Genomic DNA, 21838 nt, shown 5'->3' with positions numbered 1-21838 from the left:
AAGTTGTAAGCCTTGTGGGATGTTGTAATTCTCTTGTCTCCCTTTCAGTTGAATTTTACTTTAAAGGTCTCTCCGGATCATCTATAGTTGATCCAAAATGGGGAGTTAAAATTGTTGTCTGTTTTTGCTATATTTGTGATGTATCCTCAGGTGAATAGGAAGGAGCTATAATTATATACCCACTTGTATGTATACACTGCAGCAATGTGAGCTCTGCATTATTTTCACACAGAGATTGCCAGAGATGTCTTCCTGCCTTTTTAAACTTGTAGGTAGCAAAGCTAGAAAAATAGTTAAAGGGAACCTGTCACCGGGATTTTGTGTATAGAGCTGAGGACATGGGTTGTTAGATCGCCACTAGCACATCCGCAATACCCAGTCCCCATAGCTCTGTGTGCTTTTATTGTGTCAAAAAACTGATTTGATACATATGCAAATTAACCTGAGATGAGTCCTGTACGCGAGATGAGTCGGGGACAGGACTCATCTCAGGTTAATTTGCATATGTATCAAATCAGTTTTTTTACACAATAAAAGCACACAGAGCTATGGGGACTGGGTATTGCGGATGTGCTAGCGGCCATCTAGCAACCCATGTCCTCAGCTCTATACACAAAATCCCGGTGACAGGTTCCCTTTAAGGCTGAGTTTACATAACCGTTATTTTTCTGTTCTCATCGTTCAGAAGAACAGAAAAAAACAAGATCCTGTAAAAAAGAAAAGAAACAACCTAGGCGTCGGTTATGCACATTTGGCATCCGTTTGAGCCGTTTTCACCTGACATCCGTTGTTTTGTTTTTTTTGGCAGAAAAAAGCATTGCAAGCTGTCACCACTCCTGACATGTCTGTTTTAAAAAAAAAAAGTGTATATTCCTTATGAAATAATGTTTTTGGATCATGATTTTCTTATGACTGTTGTGCCATTCCTCTATTATTGTTCCTGTATAAATAAGTTGACATCGGGCTGTATCACTAGACATTCTGCCGCTGCCAACACTCTGGACCAGGCATCCTCAAACTACGGCCCTCCAGCTGTTCTAAAACTACAACTCCCACAATGCCCTGCTGTAGGCTGTTCGGGCATGCTGGGAGTTGTAGTTTTGCAACAGCTGGAGGGCCGCAGTTTGAGGATGCCTGCTCTGGACAATGTCAGACGTGTAGGGATGCACACCCAGCTGCTATCGACTTATTCAGCATTTTGTAGGAAGAATAGTTGAGGAACGGCACAATGCAGAGTTCTAAGAAAAGCTGCTCCAGAATTGTTAGACTTTGGAAAGTATTTACTAGAACTGACATGTAAACGGGTGCACGGTGGCTCAGTGGTTAGCACTGGTACCTTGCAGCGCTATGGTCCTGGGTTCGAATCTGACCAAGAACAACATCTGCAAGGAATTTGTATGTTCTCCCTGTAGTTGCCTGGGTTTCCTCCGGGTTCTCTGGTTTATTCCCCCCACACTCCCAAAGACATACTGATGGGGAACTTAGATTGTGAGCCCCATTGGGGACAGATTGATGCTAATGTCTGTAAAGTGCTGCGAAATATAGTAGCGCTGTATAAGTGTATAAAATAAATAAAGGGTTAACTATTTGCACTTGGTGCAGCAGAAAAAGTGTCTGAGATTGAATGTCCGAGTAACTGTCTCCTTTTTCTTGCCGTTTTTGTCTCCAGGGGACATTCCAAGTGGTTGTAAATTAATCCAGTATCGTTCAGACTGTAAAGACATTGACTGGGCAACGTACACTTGTGTGCTAGGATTTCATGTCTTTGGTTAGTAGCCATTTATTCATTTTCATTGTGGGTAAAGGTTGTCTAAACCTTTGTGAAAAGAAAAAGCGCCTCTCAGCGCGCTCTGCCCCATCGGCTTTTATCGGCTCAGCTTTTTGAGTGTGGCGTACATATTCCAAGCAGAGCGGATGAAAGCCGAAGGGACGCAGCGCTTCTGCACCTTTTTTTTATATTATTTTTTTGTCTTTTTTTTTTTTTTTTTTTACAAAAGTTTTTAGTTATCCTTTAAAACTATTACTTTAACTTTACCATAACTTATCAGATGACTTCATATTCTCCAAGTCCGGGCAGAGTGGGATAGATGAGGCCCATTATGAGGTGGCACCTCCAAGCCATAGCCCTGTCCCATTTCTTGCACAAGTTCCATGGACACTAAAGTGTGCCTCTCACTTCTGACATAGCGGAAGTTCTTATCATTGAGTGACTAGGAGCTAAAACGCCATCAATGACCAGAACAATTGCCTAGCCCCTTCAGCTCCCGTTAGCCATTGACTTGTAGACAGTATATGCCTCGCCTAATCATCAGATATGCCTTCATACCTTTTGTGCATATGTATAATTGGAGGTGCACCTTAAGTTGTGCCATTTTCAGCTTTCTTTAATGAAAATCATGTCTCCTTGCAGACCGCCCACTTCTGCTCCCTTTTTAAATTTAGCAGGTAATGAGAAAAGCTGCATATTGAGCACAGATTTGCTGCAAATCAGGGGAACATGGGGCCCCTGTTCTCATGATCAATTCAGCGGGAGCCCCAGAGGTTGGACCCAAGCCAATAACACGGTTGTCTGTAATGAGACAACCCCTTTAAATGCTTTGTAAATGTGGTAGTCATATAGAAAAAATGAATAAAATAAAAAATACTTTTCCTTTTTTTATTTTTTTCCCTGTGGTGCTGTTCTGTTAGATCTGCTTACATTTCACACAAATGGCATGTTGTTTCCTTGGTGTAAGGTTTTTACCAAATACTGACATGTAATAAAATATTCTGTCCCCTCTATCAGGCGTGTGGCCAGAAGGCTCAGACGGCACGGATATTAACGCCTTAGTACGATCTCACAACAGAAAGGTTATTGCTCTCGCTGATGACTTCTGTAAGGTCCATCTATTTCAGTATCCGTGCTCCAAACCAAAGGTAATGACCATCAAGATCGTGGCCATGTAGATAGCGGTTTACTTATAGGGGTTGACCAGGCTTCTACTATTGCTGACCTATCCTCAGGATAGGTCATCAATATCAGATCAGTGGGGGGGGGGGGGTCCAACACCTGCCACCCCCGCCGATCAGCTGTATGAGGAGACGGCACGCCTAGTGCTCACGTGCCCTGTTCTCTTCCAGTTCACCACTGCTGTCTATGGCAAAGACCATAGACAGCAGCAGCGGACAGAAAGAGAGCAGGGAGTCGGCACGTGCGCACTTCGCGCACCTTCCCTTCATTTAGCTGATCGCACCTTCCCTTACACTTGTAATCACTGTGGGCAGGGCCCAAAAAGTCTACAGTTGGTGGACTGATTGAACCAACTACTAAAATATTGTGCTTTCTGATTTTTTTTTTTTTTTCCCTCGACTACTGGGGTCCGAAACAAAATGTTCTAACAAACTGGAAAATAACCAGAATTTTTTTCACATGGACAATAGCAACAGGAGTCATTGTGATATAATAAAAATAACCATTACCAGTTAAAGGGCGTCTGTCAGCAGTCTTGTACCTATGACACTGGCTGATCTGTTACATGTGCGCTTGGCAGCTGAAGGCATCAGTGTTGGTTTTCACCATCTGTTCCTGTCAATCAAAGTGCAGAGAGCACTGAGCCTCTAGGTGTAATGGTAACGCCCCCGTTGCTCCTAGAGGCTCATTTGCATGTATTAAAACATCATTTTTCTCAGCAACGCAGGCACATATGATCATAGGACCAAAACAGATGCCTTCAGCTGCCGAGCGCACATACAACAGGTCAGCCGGTGTCATAGGTACAAATCTGCTGACAGATGGACTTTAAATCTAGCACTTGTGGTCTTCACCAGTCTTTTACTTGTCCTGCGTGAATGACATCACATGTATCAGCATGACTGCTGCAGCCAGTCACTGACCTCGGCGGTCTGGTACCATACATGCAAGCATCACCGCTGAGTGGTTGGCTGCAGCAGTCTTGTGCGTGTATGGCATTATTGCCGCAAATACCAATGAGGACTGGAAGAGTGGCGTCGGAATTTAACAGGGGAATATTGGTTATTTTAATACATTTTTAGGCTAGTTTTTTTTATCCTCAAAAATGTTATACTTTATTTTTTTATTTGTTACATTAATGATTTGTGTTTTGTGTTCTTTGACAGGCTCCAAGTCACAAGTACAGTGCTCACAGCAGTCACGTAACCAACGTAAGCTTTACCCACAGTGATAGCCACCTCATTTCTACAGGTGGGAAGGACATGAGTATCATGCAGTGGAGACTGATAGAGAAGGTGTCACTGCCTCAAAATGACAATCTAGTTGAAATCAATGCAGCCCCCACGCCAACTCTAACCGAGAAAGTTATGCAGGAAATTTCCCCTACCTCCGAACCACCACCCGCCAATGAGGAAGTCACAGCACCAGTAGAGTCCCCTGTACCGATGATCGAAGATGCTGGAGAAGAAGATACGATAGACGCGGCGGAGTGTCCAAACGAGGTGCAGAGTGAAGTGAGCAGCCAAGAACCTGTGGAGGAAAATGGCCAAGAGGCCTCTAGTGAAATAAATGAGGAGTCAACCCATTCTCCGACCCTAGCTGAAACCCAGGGAGAAGATTCACCGGTGTCTTAACAGCGTCCTTTATCAGTCCGTATCTTTTTTTTTTTCTCTTTTCTTTGTTTTTGTACCTGGTGTGTGAGCTTTCGTTATGGGAAGAGGGTTTAACTAGCGAGGAGAATATTTGGCTGGAATACGACACCATACTTGTGTGATGTAGGCTTCGGGAGACTGTTCACGAGCTCCAGAACAAGCCAAAGCTGGAAGATGGATGAGAAAACAACAATGTAGATGACACTTAAGAACCAATGTCACCGAGTGGTTTGTTGTACTTTTTTATTTTTATTTTTTTTCGTACGGTCAAACTGGGTCAATAAAGGTTAAAAATCTTGAATAGAAAAAGCAAACAGTGATTTTACAGAAGACATATTTACAGATGAGACAGAAGCATTTACTAGGTGCATGAAAGGCCAAAGGATGATCCGCACTGGGTTATTTTTCAGGTGAATATAATATCGCAACCTGCGCTCGACTTTCAGAGCAGCTTTGGTCAACATTATGCAATTTTCATACAGTTTTAGATAACGTTTGCTATACAAAGTTTGCCCTAAGTGCTGCTACCTACTTTTGAGGACTGTTTTTACTGCCTAACAGCTATATTTAGCAGCCTATTTAATATGATCTTGCTTTATCCTGCCCAGGCAATCTTTTTTAAAATGTTTGAGTTTTTTTTTTTTTTTTTTTTTTTTTTCCGATACTAATTCACATATTGCATGTCTATTCGCAAAGGTGAACAGATAACATTTTGTTTGGGAGGGTGGGGGGAACAAGGTGTGATTGCAGTAGGATTATGAATTAATCACCCGTTAATTAAATCAAGATTCACGGTCACTGATAATGGTGCTTGGCATTCATAAACTTTTTTTTTTATATATATATATAAGAATCGTAATGAAAATTCCGTTTCAAATTAGTTTATTGTAGTTTTTTTTTTGTTTTTGTTTTTTTTTTGCAAATAAATGCATTTGTCATACAGCCAAATCCCTTTAGGGGAAATGAAAAAAAAATGCATTTTTGCGAATATTTTTGAAAGAACCATAAGACTGTTTTATGTAACTTTTTTGTTCATATTTTAGTTTTTTTTGTTTTTATGCACAAGTCTTAAGTGTGCAAGAGTTTACATCATTGCGCCATTCCAAAGTGCATCCAAAACGTCATTCCCTTCCAGTATCTTCTCAGGAGAATTGCTACAGAAAAGGTGAAGAGAACAGGGGCCGCCCAAAGGACATTGCATACACAACCATATCTACAGTAAAGTTATATGGCAAAATGTTTATGTATGTGTCTCTAGATTATATTTGTCTATCTTCGTATATGTATGTGCATATGGAAGTATATACACGTACATTTATCTAAAGATTTATTCGGATGTATTCTCTTGTTTACAGTGGTCCTTAAAAAATTTAAAAATAATTCCTCAGTCTTGAGGAAATAAAAAAAGTCATACCAAACAAGATGCGTATTTATTATGTGATGGTTACTTTTTTTTTTAAGATCTAGGCGTGACTTTAAAACATTAAAATTTGCAATTTGTTTTCAAAAATTTCAAATGAATGTTCTGATAAATACGCAGTTGTTTGGATGGGGGGGGGTCAACTCTTGCTGTTACTACAAAAGAGGGGAAAAAAAACAAGGCATATGAAATTGCAGATATGTAAAAAGCCTTCTCATGTATGTAATGGCGACTAATGTTTATTGAAAAAAAAATAGATATGTGATTTATGGATGAAAAGCGTTTTAACTATGTAACTAGATGTTTCGGGTTCAAAAATTGTGAATCAAATCTGAATCAGAGTGTTTCATGTGAAGATGTTTGAGCCATTTCTATCTCATGCATTCCTGTCTCATTGACAGTATTTTTTTTGACATTTAAAAGCAAAATAAAATCATACTATATATGTGGGTGTGTTTTATATATATTTTTATTTCCGAAATGTAATTTAAAAAAATTTCTGAAACAAATTCAGAAATACAATTATAAAGATTAAGAAACAATTACAAATCTAATTTAAAGTTCTCATTAAGACCCTTGTCTAATCAAGCTGGACTAGTTCATTGCCGTGAGTTGAGCTTCAGAAACCCTTCGCAACCTGCTGATACTGTTAGGGAAGTTGCAGCGGCCCACGTTTCCCTTTAGCGGCAAAAAACACGGCGTGAAGTTCCATGGGCTACTACCTGATGTTTGGAATTAGAGGGGTTGTCTGTTTAAAAAAAAAATATTAAATTCCCATACCCCACTTGGTAATCATATACACAGTCACCAGCTAAATGGCAATTTGATATTATTTCATAATTCTTGGTAAGTATCTCCTAGTAAAATCATATGACCAGCAGGTTTCCAATCATATTTTATTAGGATATATCTAAAGATATCAAACATGCATATGAACTACGAAGAATTTGAACTAATATTGGTTTCTCAAGTTCCCCAAAGCAAAACTTCCAGGACTCACAGCTGGAAAAGTGTCTGAGTCTTCAGATTCTGAACCTCGGTGGATTATTAAAAACATGAATTATGACTGTGGGTTTTTAAATAATGTGTACTTTTGGACTGTATAAAGGGTCTAGACCTTTTACACCCCCTAAAGTTTGGAACAATGGATGTTTTCTGTTGCTTACATGTAAAAATGTAATCATCTTTCTGGGGATTACAGCACCTAACAGTTTTGCCCAAGCTCTGCTCGGGCTTTGAAAAAAGGACTTAACAGTTCAGCTCAGCAGAGTTTGGGTGAGGTGCGGGGTGGCTGCTTTAGCCGCTCATATCTTAGGATTGGTAGTAGTTTTCCAACAAGACCAGAATTACATTATCTACACAACTTTGGGAGATATAGCTGTTAGAAACTGAGTCAGGATTGAAAGCCATGAAACCTACTCTCATTTTTAGCTGCATTCACTGCCAACCAGATTTCTAACAGCTATATCTTCTGATGTAGTGCAGATAATGCTTTAATTTGCAGTTTTCAAACAAGCCCAGACCCATACCTCTAGCTGCTACCAATCCCAAGATATGAGGAGCTAAAGCAGCCCCCCCTATCCCTCTTCAGTCTGGTGGGGGGGAGGGTGCAATATGGGAGCTGACAGCCTGCAGGAGAAAATAAATATATATTCTGTGGGTCAGTACAAATATGATGCCAAATGTTAGGTTACGTTACTTATATCACACAGTGAACTAGGGTTGTCTCGGGTATCGATACCCAATCGATACTTTTGTCCCGGTATCGATCGCAATTTACCGATACTAGGCTGCCCAGTAGCACAGCCAAGTATCAGAGAACATGGTGCGTGCTTGTCACGGTGTGGAGTGGAGGAAAATTCCCCACCGTATAGCGTAGGAAAACGGGGAAGCAGCTTGGCCTGGACACCAGGAAAAGAGAGCAGGTCACCTCCTACAGCCGTCCTAAACCTGGCCCTGAATCCTTACCGTATGAGCAGACCCAGAAGATAGGTGGGCTCATACACAGGAACCTCAGACGCTGAGTCGCCCTGAAGATCCCTGCAATGAGGTTAGGAGCAGGAGATGACCTGTTCATCCCAGACGTGGATGAACAGGAGTCTCCACTGACCTAGCTACAAGGAAAGGGACAGACAGTGAACAGCCACTGGATCGGCAGGTAAGAGCCCAGAAACAACATGCACTTACCTGCCACAACAACCACCGAACCCCCATGCAGACAGGAAGCAGGGTGGCCCCAGGCAGAGCTGCTCACCGACTTGTTATTCCCCCTCTGGGGAACCCTGACACCCCCTTCCGAAGGTTATGCAATTCACAGGGGAAAATGTCTAGCAAACATGCTGGAAGACAGACACCACATGCCAGACATTTAACGACAACTAGACATACAACAGACCCCGCACAAGATACAAGGGAAGGTAAAAACATAGGGGAAACATCCAGATGACATTGATGTCTAGCTAGGAGGCCCACCCACTGGACAGATGGAATATCCAGGATAGAAGCAGCTCTCCAGCTTAGGCTACTTTCACACTTGCGTTGTTCTTTTCCGGCATAGAGTTCCGTCACAGGGGCTCTATACCGGAAAAGAACTGATCAGGTATGTCCCCATGCATTCTGAATGGAGAGTAATCCGTTCAGTTTGCATCAGGATGTCTTCAGTTCAGTCGTTTTGACTGATCAGGCAAAAGAGAAAACCGTAGCATGCTACGGTTTTATCTCCGGCTAAAAAAAACTGAAGACTTGCCTGAATGCCGGATCAGGCATTTTTTCCCATAGGAATGTATTAGTGCCGGATCCGGCATTCAGAATACCGGAATGCCGGATCCGTCTTTCCGGTATGCGCATGCGCAGACTGAAAAAAAGGTGAAAAAATAAATGCCGGATCCGTTTTTGCCGGATGACACCGGAAAGACGGATCCGGCATTTCAATGCATTTTTTCGACTGATCAGGCATTTTTAAGACTGATCAGGATCCTGATCAGTCTTACTAATGCCATCAGTTAGCATACATTTTGCCTGATCCGGCAGGCAGTTCCGGCGACGGAACTGCTTGCCGGATCTCTCTGCCGCAAGTGTGAAAGTAGCCTTACACAAAGGCTGGAGGGCAACTGACCTCAAGCTCACAACATAAAGAGCCAAGAGGCCTACCCAAGACGCACCTAAATCCACACCAGCCAGATAATTAACCCCTCCGGCACCAGACAGGGAAGGACTCAGGGAAAGGAGGAGCCACCTACATGCTGCAACAGCTAAACCCCCCCCCCCCCCCCCCCCCCCCCCGGTGCCGCTGCTGCCACCAATGTAAGGGGAGGGGCTGTGGCCACTGCACCACCAATGAAGTTAACTTGCTCATTAACTCAAATAGAGTAGGAGGGTACTGGCTGCAGAATCATATAGACGGCACCCGACCTCTATGAAAGGTAGCTATGATCAGCGGCAGTTTACCCCTCGGGTGCCGGCTATATGATTCTGCAGCCAGTCCCCACCTCCTGTATTTGAATTAATGGGCAAGTTATCTTCATTGGTGGCGCAGTGTGCCCCCCTCCCCCCACCTCAGTATTAAAGTAATTGGTGGCAGTGGCCACAGGGTCCCCTCCTCATTGGTGGCAGTGGCAGCTTCTGATCGGAGCCCCAGCAGTGTAATCCTGGGGCTCCGATCGGTTACCTTGGCAGCCAAGTCCCCCCCCCCCCCCCCCCCAAAAAAAAAAATAGCATAGGACTGTTCTATTATGGGCCGGACGTTCCATAAAATGCGGAATGCACGTGTTTTTTTTGGGCGTGGTAGGTATCGAAACCGAATCAAAATTTTGGTTTCGAGACATCCCTACAGTGAACACCGTAAATAAATTCCAGAAAATATTCCAGAAAAAGTTAAAATTGCTGTTTTTTTTAATCTTTCACCCTAAAAATAAAATAAGTTATCTAAGTTCCATGTACCACAAAATAGTTCCTAAAAAACAAAAAACTACACACAATCAAAAAATTTTGGAACAAAAATTTAAAAAGTTATGACCGCTGGAACACAGAGAAAATGTTACTGGTCCTTAAGGCTAAAATTATTCTACTATGGGTTTAAAAATGCAGTTGCGTCCCCTGGGTTGTACACCAACAATATTTACTTCAGGAATATATTAAAAATATACAATAAAAAAGTGACATTTTCGGGAGGATGTTTCCAATTTTAATGTGAGTGTTAGGGCTCTTGCACACAAACGTGTTTCTTAATTACATCCGATCCACATTTTGTGCAGTGTCCGATACCAACCCATCCACTTCAGTGTGGTCACAAAAGATGCGTTCTGCAGGCACCCGCAAAATAAAAATTAAAACGTGTCTTATTCTTGTGCCTTTTACAGACAAGGATAGGACAGTTCTACAGAGGGCTGGATGTTCCGTTCCACAAAATGCTGGACTGCAAAAACTACTATGGCCATGTCTGAGCCCTTAGGAGGTTAATTAGCACTCCTACGTGCAGAAATGTGTAATGGGGTCTGGATTGATACCAATAAAATGTGACTCATACATGACAAAATATGATTCGTGTCACAATTTACGCAAATAACATATAACTCATGCAGTATATAAGACAATTCATAACAGTAACTAACACTGCAACCTGCTTAAGGATTTCAGGAAGACTGACGCCCTACCCTAATTGGTTTAAAGTAATCAACTATTCCCTTGATAAGTAACAAACACTAAATTATAGAGGGTGTAACCTCTAACCTTTCATCATTGGCCAGAATGAAGCATCTTGGTTCCCTTTCTTCCCGTTATAAGACCATGGCTGGAGGATTTTGGAGCAGCAGACATACACGCTCTTTACGAAAATGTCATTTGCTTTCTTTTATATTTTAAATAAGAGCAGGATGAGGGAGAAATGTCGTTATTGGAGATATAGACATGATCTTCTCTGTTACATATGTATATGAACTGGGAGATTGTATTAAGGCTGAATTTGACAGTTAAGTTGCTCTCTCCTTACTGGTTTTATCTTTTGTATTGTTTGGGAAAAATAAAGAATTTAAAAAAAAGAACGTAGGCCCCGTTCCTTAGGGAGCCCCTCTGAAATGGACAGAGCGGCTGAGCGCCACCACTCCATTTCTATGGGAGCACCAGATTTTTTAAATTGAAATGAACCATTCCGAGTACAGAAAAATTTGATTTGGCAGCTTCTCCGAAGTTTGACAAGAAATTTGATTTGCTACTAATTAATTCATCACGAATCGCGATGTTAAAACCCTATTCAGCCTATCAATCAATGGGACATTTTTTTTATCGGCCGCTTAGACAGAAGTGCACCCGTCTAACGGCCGTTAAAAACGGTAATACACTAGTGCAATATGGCCTAATATGGGTTTAAAAAAAATTAATAAAAATCACCTCATGCACTTGCTCGCTCAGAGGCAGTCCGCTCCTCTCTTGATTGAAAAAGACCTGCGGAAGGAACTGCGCAGAGCGTGATCATGTGGTGACGTCATCGCTATAACGGGCCTGTTTTATGGTCTAAGTTATAGTAAATCCAGTGGGCTGTGCAAATCCCCCCCTTTATCACTGCACAATAATTAGAATTTTTTATATTTTTTTTACACCATGGTAGTGGTGTACATTCCTTAGTAAGTATCCTGGGCTGCTCCGCTGGTCTCCCTCGCTATAAACATCCGGTTAGACATCACCGCAGCCAATCACTAGCTTTGTCGGTGACCCGCTCCTCTTACTTCGTGACAAATGATCACATGACGTAAGGGGACCAGATGTTTACATCGAGGGAGCCCAGTGGAGCAGAGATCCAGCGCTGAAAAGCGGGGCCTGACCTCTTCTGCCCCTGCAAGCAGGTGATCAGTAGTGCTGTCGAGTGTCAGTCACACCATAAAGTCTTAACTTTTGCACATTTCTCTCTAGATTTCACTATATGATTTTGGATTTCTCTAAGACACATTAGCAAAGTACTCTAATCCTTTTATTAAATTTTGCAGCGCTGTTGACGGTCTGCAGGAGATCAGTCGCAAAGAAATTGTACTTTACAGTCCTACTTTACACACCTAACCCCCCACCCTAATACCAGATACATTCTTGAAAATGTCTTCAGTGTTGTGTTCATTCTGCTCGGATTAGGGCTGAGCTGCAATACCAGACACAGCCTATGGACAATGGTGGCGCTGTTTCTAAAAAAAAATAATTAAAAATTCTAATCTCACACTCCCTTTGCTAAATGTGAGATGAAAGAAGGCAATCCGCTCTAAAAGACTCTGCTGCTCCTGTGTCCGGAGATGACTCGTGTAACATCCATCGTCTGTCGTCTCTAGAAGCAGATGTCCTTGAATTTTATGGAAATTCAGATCAGATGTTGTGATTTATACATTGGCCTATACTACCAATAAATGAAGCAACTTCCAGTAAGCCGGGTGCTTGTACTGGCCTGGAAGCCATGGACACAGCTTGACCCTGGAATGAATCCCATGGACTGTGCCCACCGTGTGTGAATAATGAACATCTTGAGTCCTGTTAACCCTTTGTGTATTCCCCAGCCGTTCAACCACATTGTATTCGTTGGTTATACTGCACATCTTGGCTCGCTCTGTAATAACAATATGCACATGCCTAAAATATCTCATGAATTTAGAACATATTGAAATATTTTCTGCGGTCAGTGTGTATGTAATATGTCATTGCACAATGCATATAGCTGATTGAGGTGAGATCCAGATTCGTCTGGATGTCTGGTGGAGAAGTCACCCTCCTTGGACTGAAATATTCCTGGTAGCGAGACAGTCAAGACTAAGGCATTTCCTTATTAAAACAGGCAGAAATAGTGGATTCACTTTTTTTTTATTTATTAATAACTCTAGCAGGGGAGCACAAAGCTCCTGACCCCTCTAACTACCCTAGAGACAGGGTGTGCTGCTGATGGGGTAGAGGTTCTGCAATTAACTGTAGTACCTTCTAGTCGGTCATAGGTTTTACCTGCAGCCACCACAAGGGGGAGCTCACTGCATACAGACATGCAGCCCCTGCATCCTGAATTTAAAACTAACTATTTAAATGCATATGCAGTTGGCTCCCCCTAGTGGTGGATGGATAAAGCTAGAATTCTGGAAATAGAAGTAAAAAAATACAGATATAATATGAATTTAAAGAGGACCTTTCACCTGAAAATGCAAGTTAAACTAAAGATATACCCTTACTTGCCAGCCCCCGGTGGTGCTTATTCGGTTCTTCATTTTGCACTCAGTGCCCCCGTTTGTCCGTGGTGCCCCCCGCAATATTTCCCGCCTTCTATGCTAATGAGCCATTCGGCTCAACTGGGCGGGCCTGCTAAAGTTCTCCCGGGCGTGTCATACTTCTCCCTGGCACGGAGCGCATCCAATCAGCGCGCTCCGCTCTTAGCCAGGGAGACGAAGCTCCAGTTCTCGCGAGATTCGCGAGAACTGGAGCGATTTCATCCATCCTGAGCCGTCGCCTCCGACGCTGCTCCGATGCTCGCCGCGGAAATCCAAGATGGCGCCGGCTCAGGATGGATGAAATCGCTCCAGTTCTCGCAAATCTCGCGAGAACTGGGGCTTCTTCTCCCTGGCTCAGAGCGGAGCGCGCTGATTGGATGCGCTCCGTGCCAGGGAGAAGTAAGACACGCCCGGGAGAACTTTTGCAGCCCCGCCCAGTTGAGCCGAATGGCTCATTAGCATAGAAGGCGGGAAATATTGCGGGGGGCATCGCAGACAAACGGGGGCACTGAGTGCAAAATGAAGAACTGAATAAGCACCACCGGGGGCCGGCAAGTAAGGGTATATCTTCAGGTTAACTTGCATTTTCAGGTGAAAGGTCCTCTTTAAGGCTCCATTCACACGTCCGCAACGTGTTTTGCGGATCCAAGGAGCCGCGGATCTGCAAAACACGGAAAGCGACAATGTGCGTTCCGCATTTTGCGGACCGCACATTGCCGGTACTAATAGAATATGCCTGTTCTTGTCCGCAATTGTGGACGAGAATAGGACATGTTCTATTTTTTTGCAGAACGGAAGTGCGGGTCCGCATTTCCGGATCCGGGCTGCACATCGCAAAATGCGGAACGAAATTGCGGACGTGTGAATGGAGCCTAATCAGCACAGAATTTTGACCCTTAAACAGTGGACATTAAATGAAAACCCAGTACATATGAATAAGTTAATAGTTATACAGCTGGGGTGTAGCTTTATCAATACAACCCGGTCAAAACTGTCCATTTCAGTCTTGGGCATTAGAAGAATTTATAAATGACAGGAGATGAGAACAGCTACAGCTCGCTATACAGGACTATACAGCTCGCTTCACGGCGCCTGCTCTGGATTCCACATCACTCATCTCCGGACCCTTCTCCAGTAATTTAGAAGTTCTTTTTATACTCAACGCTATCAGATACATTTTTTATTAGTTTCTTTTTAACAACATCAGCCGTTTATCAATTAATAATACAGATATATTGCACTCACATTTCACTAATCCTTAGTACCTAACCTCACGCTCCTTATAACCTCGACAGACCCCTGGCTCAGAGTAGACGATGTATAGTGGGGGTTTCCTTTGATCATACTATCTCTCAGTATACTAATCCTATCTGTACTAATATTTCATAGTAGTATAGCTATTGGGTTGCTGATCTTATCTTAAAGGGGTTACCCAAATCCTATAATGACCCCCCAAATGCCCAGGCCACTCAGATACTTACCGTTGCTCCTGCTCCTTGCACGGCCACCGATGCGTCTCCCAGTTGCACGGATCAAAACATACCGAGGGGGGGAGGGGTTTGCGGTGGCGGCCATCCGGGGAGCAGGCATTAAGGGGGGATGACCCCTTTAATGCCAAAACGGGCTAAAACGGACAAGCACATGCTTAGAAAGCTGCATCCTGAGTATGTAACAATCTGGTGGTTTAGTGGCCCCACACCTAGTGACAGGTTCCCATTAAACTGTAGGGGCTATCTTACAATAATGTGCAGAATTCCAGGCAGTTTTCATTTCTTTGTTCTTGACCATCAAACTCAACAGGCAAAAAGTAACATCCAGGTACATCTCAATAAATTAGAATATCATTGACAATTTAATTTATTTTGGTAATTCAATTTAAAAATTGAAACTTCAGGTGCAGATTGGGGCATAACTGTTCAATCTGTGACTTCTCCCCTCTCACGCCAGGTCTAAAAAAGTGGGCAGGGAAGGCCGGCCCGTCCCATTCACCATTGGAAGCTGTCTTACATTTAGATTCACAAGGAGTGGACTGCGGCTGGAGTCGGTGCTCCAAGAGCCACCACACCCAGACGTATGCAGGACATGGGCTACACCTGACGCATTCCTTGAGTCAAGCCACTTGTGACCCAGAGACCTAGTCCAGAAATGTCTTACATAGGCTAAGGAGAAAAAGGACTGGACCTGTTGCTCAGTGGTCCAAAGTCCTGTTTTCAAATTAAAGTAAATTTTTATTTGGAAATCAAGGTCCCAGAGTCTGCAGGAAGAGTGGAGAGGAACACAATCCAAGGTACTTGAGGTCCAGTGTGAAGTTTCCACAGTCAGTGATGGTTTGGAGCCATGTCATTTGCTAGTGTTGGTCCACTGTGTTATATCAAGTCGAAAGTCAGCACAGCCGTCAACCAGGACATTTTAGAGCACTTCATGCTTCTCTCTACTGACAAGCTTTATAGAGAAGCTGATTTAATTTTCCAGCAGGACTTTGCACCTGCCCATGTTGCCAAAGTACCAATACCTGGTTTAATAACCATAGTGTCACTGCTTAATTGGCCAGCAATCGTGCCGAAACCTAAACCCCATAGAGAATCTATGGTGTATTGTCAAGAGGAAGATGAGAGACACCAGAGCCAACAATGCAGACAAGCTGGGCTTCCATAACAACCTGGTATTCATATGACCCCACCACCAGTAGCATTAACCATGAGCTGTAAGATGATAATTACAATAATATGAACACAGATACAGATATTATTTTTATACTAACGGCACAAACCCCCCCATACTGTATATAATATTACAATACTTGGCAACCCTTGTGCTAGTAAATCTTTTCTTGGTCCTCATTCGAGGTGTGGAAGATGAGAATAATTTACAATACTATCTTAGAAACACAAGGTGGCGCCAATGCATCAGCAGTGTATTGACCAGGAAGACCTATAGTCCGGGGCTCTACTATTACATAGCTTTACCCATAAGACTAAAGATCACACAACATGTTTTGTATCTAGTCATGGCTGTTCCAGACGTGTGCATTCATTGTTCTTGCTCAATGATCTGTGAAGCCAATAAAACAGTCACAATAGATAATTAAAGGGTTGTCCCGATGTGGCAGGGAGTTCCCATGATAAACTTCTGTCACCGAAGGAGACACTACGTAAGCATTCATTACACAGCTCCAATTCCTAACACATTCCCTTTACCATATGATCTAATTGGGCATCAGGGAAGAATCGGACAACCCCTTTAACATCAATGACCAGGCGGTGTTAATATTCCTAAGTTAAAGGGGTATTCTGGTGTCAGAAAATACATGATATCTTACATTTTTCAATATACTTTCTGTATGAATTGTCCACACAGGTACAAGGCTTGTTACAGTACGGTTATTAGTCCTCTGACCGTGGAGAGCACCATCCATGTTATCCATCGGGGGATCATTTAAATCAATGGTTCTTCAGGAGGGCATCAGGAGAACTTCTCTCACCCCTTATACACCAGAATGTACAATGTGTTATATCCATACTGAGAGCCAGTATTCTTCCCTTCAGAGATCTGTAGGTGTCTGACATCATTTTTGTGCTACATGTCTATTAACCCCTTAAGGACGTAGGGCGTACCGGTACGCCCTATTTCCCGAATCCTTAAGGACTCAGGGCGTACCGGTACGTCCTAAGTTTAAATCACGATTGCGGCGCCGCGGGGGTTAATCGGAACAGGATGCCGGTCCATTCGGGTCTCCGGTGACCCGATGAACCTGAAAAAGACTGCGATCGGTGGCGTGATTATACACCACCAATCACAGTCCGAAGATTTGGAGAGGCGGTGCTGGCCCTGGTGCTGAACGCTGCTGTCCAGGGTGCTGATTGGTGCAGGGGAGAGAGGCGCGAGATTCAAACTTCCTGCGCTCCTCTCTCCCCTCCTCTTCCTGTTCTGCATGAGCACCCTGCAGCACCGTCCAGCACCAGCTCCTGAGTCCCCCCTAATCGGCACCCATCACCCTCCTGCACCCATCACCCTCCAGGTAGGTTAGGGTCAGTGAGGGAGAGGCACCGTTAGGTAGGGATAGAAGGGAAAAGTTAGTTAGAAAAAAAAAGCACTTTTATTCTAAACTTTTTTTTTGTTTCAGCTTTCAGACCCTAGACCCCCCTGCCACTTTCCCCCCCACCACCAGCCCCTGGGAAAGAGCAGGCCGGAGTACATCGGGAATTGGAGGCGCCCGGATCATCCCTGGCCAACATTTTCCAGGTGTGGTCCCCCATACTGGAAAGAAGGGACGAACCCAAAAAAAGTGCAGATTGTGTCGCAGGAGGGGGATACGGAAGGACACCACCACTCAGTGCGACACTTGCCCCGATCATCCGGGCCTCTGCGTTATCGATTGCTTCAGGGAGTATCACACTTCCATGGAGTACTAAATTTTTATAATCCCCAACAGTCCCCTAGAGAACATATAAAACTATGGCTCTCAGACTTTGGAGACACGGAAAAAAAAAAAAATTTTCAAAAAAATATTAGTTTTAGTGCAGGCATCCTCAAACTGCGGCCCTCCAGATGTTGTAAAACTATAACTCCCAGCATGCCCAGACAACCTACAGCCATCAGCAGGGAATGGTGGGAATTGTAGTTGTACAACATCTGGAGGGCCGCAGTTTTAGGATGCCTGCTTAGTGTCTCCAAAGACTGAGAGTCATACATATTGGGCATCGTCGCGTGCGTAAAAATATTCTGTATAAAAGTAACATGTAACCCCAAACCCCCCCCCCCCCCCCCCCCCCGGATGAACAGCGTTAAAAAAAAAAAAAAGTGTAAAAAAAAAAACAATTTTTTGTCACATCACAAAAAGTCTAATAGCGAGCGATCAAAATGTCATATGCACCCCCAATTAGTGCCAATAAAACCGCCATCTCATCCCGCAAAAAATGAGCCCCTACATTAGATAGTCGCCCAAAAAAAAAAAAAAACTGTAGCTCCCAGGCTATGGAGATAATAAAATTTTTTTTTTGGTTCCTAAAATGATAATATAGTGTAAAATCTAAATACATTTTAAAATGTAGACATATTAGGTATCACCGCATCCGTAAGAATCTGCCCTATAAAAATAACATTTGACCAAATCCCTTGGATGAACAGCGTTAAAAATATAAAATAAAAACGGTGCCAAAACAGCAATTTTTGGGCAAAATTTCCATTTGAATCCTTTTTTTCCGGTAATAAAGCAAGGGTTAACAGCCAAACAGAACTAAATATTTATGGACCTGATTCTGTAGTTTGCAGAAACACCCCATATGTGGTCGTAAATGGCTATATAGCCACACGGCAGGGCATAGAACAAAGGGAACGTCATATGGTTTCTGGAAGGCAGATTTTGATGGACTGTTTTTTTTTACACCATGTCCCATTAGAAGCCCCCCCTGATGTAGCCTAGACTAGAAACTCCAAAAAAGTGACCCCATCTAAGAAACTAAACCCCTTAAGATATTCAAAAGTTACTTTACAAACTTTGTTAACCCTTTAGGTGTTCCACAAAACTAAATAGCGAATGTAGAAACTATTTTAGAATTTAAATGTTTTGTTACCTTGCCTCAAAAAAGTGTAATATAGAGCAACCAAAACCCATATGGCGTTCCCCTCCTTCTATGTCCTCCCGTTTGGCCAAACAGTAGTTTACGACCACATATGGGGTGTTTCTGCAAACTACAGAATCAGGGCAACCCATTTAGAGTTTTGTTTGGCAGTTAACCCTTGTTTTTTTCAAGGAAAAAATTGATTATATTGGAAAATTTTCCAAAAAATCTAAATTCTTACATTTTATGTTCATTTGCCATGAAGTCTTGTGGAAGACCTAAAGGGTTAACAAAGTTTGTAAAAACAGTTTCGAATACCTTGAGGGGTTTAGTTTCTAGATTGTGGTCATTTTTTTGGATGGTTTCTATTATGTAAGCCTCACAAAGTGACTTCAAACCTGAACTGGTCCATAAAAAGTGGGATTTGGAAAATTTCTGAAAATTTTTAAAATTTGCTTCTAAACTTCAAAGCTATGTAACATCCCCCAAAAATAAAATATCATTCCCAAAATGCTACAAACATGAAGTAGACATATGGGGAATGTAAAGTCATCACAATTTTTGGGGGTATTACTATCTATTACAGAAGTAGAGAAACTGAAACTTTTTGGTAAATTTGGTATTTTTTTGACCCAATTTTAGCAGTGTCATGAAGTACAATATGTGACGAAAAAACAATCTCAGAACGGCCTGGGTAAGTAAAAGCATTTTAAAGTTATCAGCACTTAAAGTGACACTGGTCAGATTTGCAAAAAATGGCCAAGTCCTTAAGGTGAAATAGGGCTGAGTCCTTAAGGGGTTAATATAATGGAAAAATGGCGGACACCATTTATCTTGAACATCTGCCTGCTCTGTCCCAGATTAGAAAGTAGAGCACCCACTTCTCCCCTACATGTCCTCATCTTCTTATAATAACTTGTTCTACATGATCCTAAGCGCAAGCTGCTCCTCTGGGTGCTAAACCAGATATGTCAGCTGAGCACGGAGGTGGGTGACGTACCCTCCATTTACTGAGCGTTATGGGCCGCCTTGATCAACTGGTTACCGTGCTGCCGGTGATATACTTCACGTCTTTCTATCAACGTCTTTCTGAAGTTGTTCTACTAGGTCTCATTCATACAGTGCAGTTTTTGAACATAAAAGATCCTCCTGTTCTTCAGCGTTCATTGCCCCCATGGAGATATTAGCAATAAGTTAGCTGCTGAGGAGGGTAAGCAAGAATGTGGCTGGAAGAAGTGGTGAGTCCATGACACCCTGTTTGCTTGACATTGACCATCTGAAAGTCAGAAGGTCACCCAGAAGCTGCAAGTACGTCACAGTGACCCATGTATTTGTGAAGATAGGAGCTGGAGTTTGATGGTAACTGTGGTGTTTCTTCCATTTGGCTATTGCAGGATCATTTACATTTAGGACCCAGAGTAGGAGTTAACGGGTGAAAAGGGATATTTATAGGACTGGTCATGGACTTAATTACCAGGGTAGTAGGCAAGCATATGCTATGGGCAGGGCCAGCGTTGGGGGGGGGCAAACTGGGCAATTGCCCAGGGCCCCTCATTGTCTAAGGGGCCCCTGCTTCAGTGCTGCTGTTCAGCTGAATGTCCGAGGAAGCAAACGGGCGGACAGCTGAACAGCTGCACTTTACAATGCATTTTAAGGTCCCCTCCTTCACATATAAGATAAATCATTACACTGGGGCTGACAGGACCTGCGATAATGTCAGATGCAGGAGGCGGAGCTCAGCAGAGAAGAGGGGATGAAGGACCTGCGATGACCTCACCATCATGTGAGCAGAACAGGAGGCGGAGCTAAGCAGTGCAGTAATGTAATGAAGAAGACCAGCTATGCATGTGAAGAAGTATGAATTCAATGTAAGTGCAAGGGAAATGCTTGGAGTTGTAGTCCTCTCCTCTTATACCTCCTGTTATGTAATATCAGAGTACAATACAAGAGGAGGTATGAGGAGAGGACTACAACTCCCAACATGTCCAGCTTGTTATGTAATATCAGAGTACATTACAAGAGGAGGTATAAGAGGAGAGGACTACAACTCCAAGCATTATTATATAATATCAGGGTACATTACAACACCCTAAATAATGCTGGGAGTTGTATACCTCCTCTTATAATGTACTCTATTACATAATAATAACTGCTTGGACATGCTGGGAGTTGTAGTCCTCTTCTCTTATACCTCCTCTTATAATGTACTCTGATATTACATAACGGCTTGGGCATGCTGGGAGTTGTAGTCCCATCCTCTTATACATCCCCCTGTAATGTGCTCTGATATTAAATAATAGACATGCTGGGAATTATAGTCCTCTCCTGTTATACCTCCTGCAGTAATGTGCTCTGAATTAGGGCTGGGACGATGGATGGGGGGAGGGTAGTCATCCGCCTACAGTGCCACTTCGCTACCCATAAAGGGGGGGCGCGCTCATGGCGGTCCAACTTCAGAAAAGGCCTTAAGCCTGTGAGGTGTTAGAACAGAGCAAGAAGCCGTAATGACATCACTGCAACCTCCTGCTCTGGGTCTCGCATGATGACGTCATCATGTGAGACCCGGAGCAGGAATGGTGATGTCATTGGGACCGCATGAATCAGGACGCAGCAACACAAGCCACAGATAAAACCGTGTTCTGCATCGCAGACAGCAGCGGGGGGACGGGAGGGAGGCAGTTTTTTTTATACAAAATGTCCGCACTGCTGGGGGCACCAGGGACTGCTGGGGGCCCCAGGGACATTATTATATATACTTGGCACTACTGGGGAGGAATGGAAGAGCATTATATACATACTGGAACTACGATGAAACATTATACACTCACCTAAAGAATTATTAGGAACACCATACTAATACGGTGTTGGACCCCCTTTTGCCTTCAGAACTGCCTTAATTCTACGTGGCTTTGATTCCACAAGGTGCTGATAGCATTCTTTAGAAATGTTGGCCCATATTGATAGGATAGCATCTTGCAGTTGATGGAGATTTGAGGGATGCACATCCAGGGCACGAAGCTCCCGTTCCACCA

General features: G+C 43.2%; 1 protein-coding gene across 4 annotated transcripts in view; it reads left to right on the top strand.

The window, feature by feature from the left end:
* EML4 (EMAP like 4) overlaps window positions 1–6461 on the top strand; it is a 162354-nt gene extending 155893 nt beyond the window's left edge. For 3 of the 4 annotated variants that reach the window (XM_040430353.1, XM_040430355.1, XM_040430354.1), the window contains exons 22-24: window positions 1670–1768; window positions 2786–2916; window positions 4117–6461. In XM_040430353.1, the coding sequence (XP_040286287.1) occupies window positions 1670–1768; window positions 2786–2916; window positions 4117–4584 (698 nt within the window). In that variant the 3' untranslated portion in view covers window positions 4585–6461. The remainder of the gene's footprint in view (window positions 1–1669; window positions 1769–2785; window positions 2917–4116) is intronic. The other variant, XR_005778531.1, reaches the window with a different exon arrangement.
* The last annotated feature ends 15377 nt before the right edge of the window (window positions 6462–21838 follow it).

This window comes from Bufo bufo, chromosome 4, assembly GCF_905171765.1.
Source record: "Bufo bufo chromosome 4, aBufBuf1.1, whole genome shotgun sequence".
In the NCBI taxonomy this organism is placed as follows: Eukaryota; Metazoa; Chordata; class Amphibia; order Anura; family Bufonidae; genus Bufo; species Bufo bufo.
Note: the sequence above shows the minus strand (reverse complement) of the source record. Positions and strands in the feature narration are given on the sequence as shown.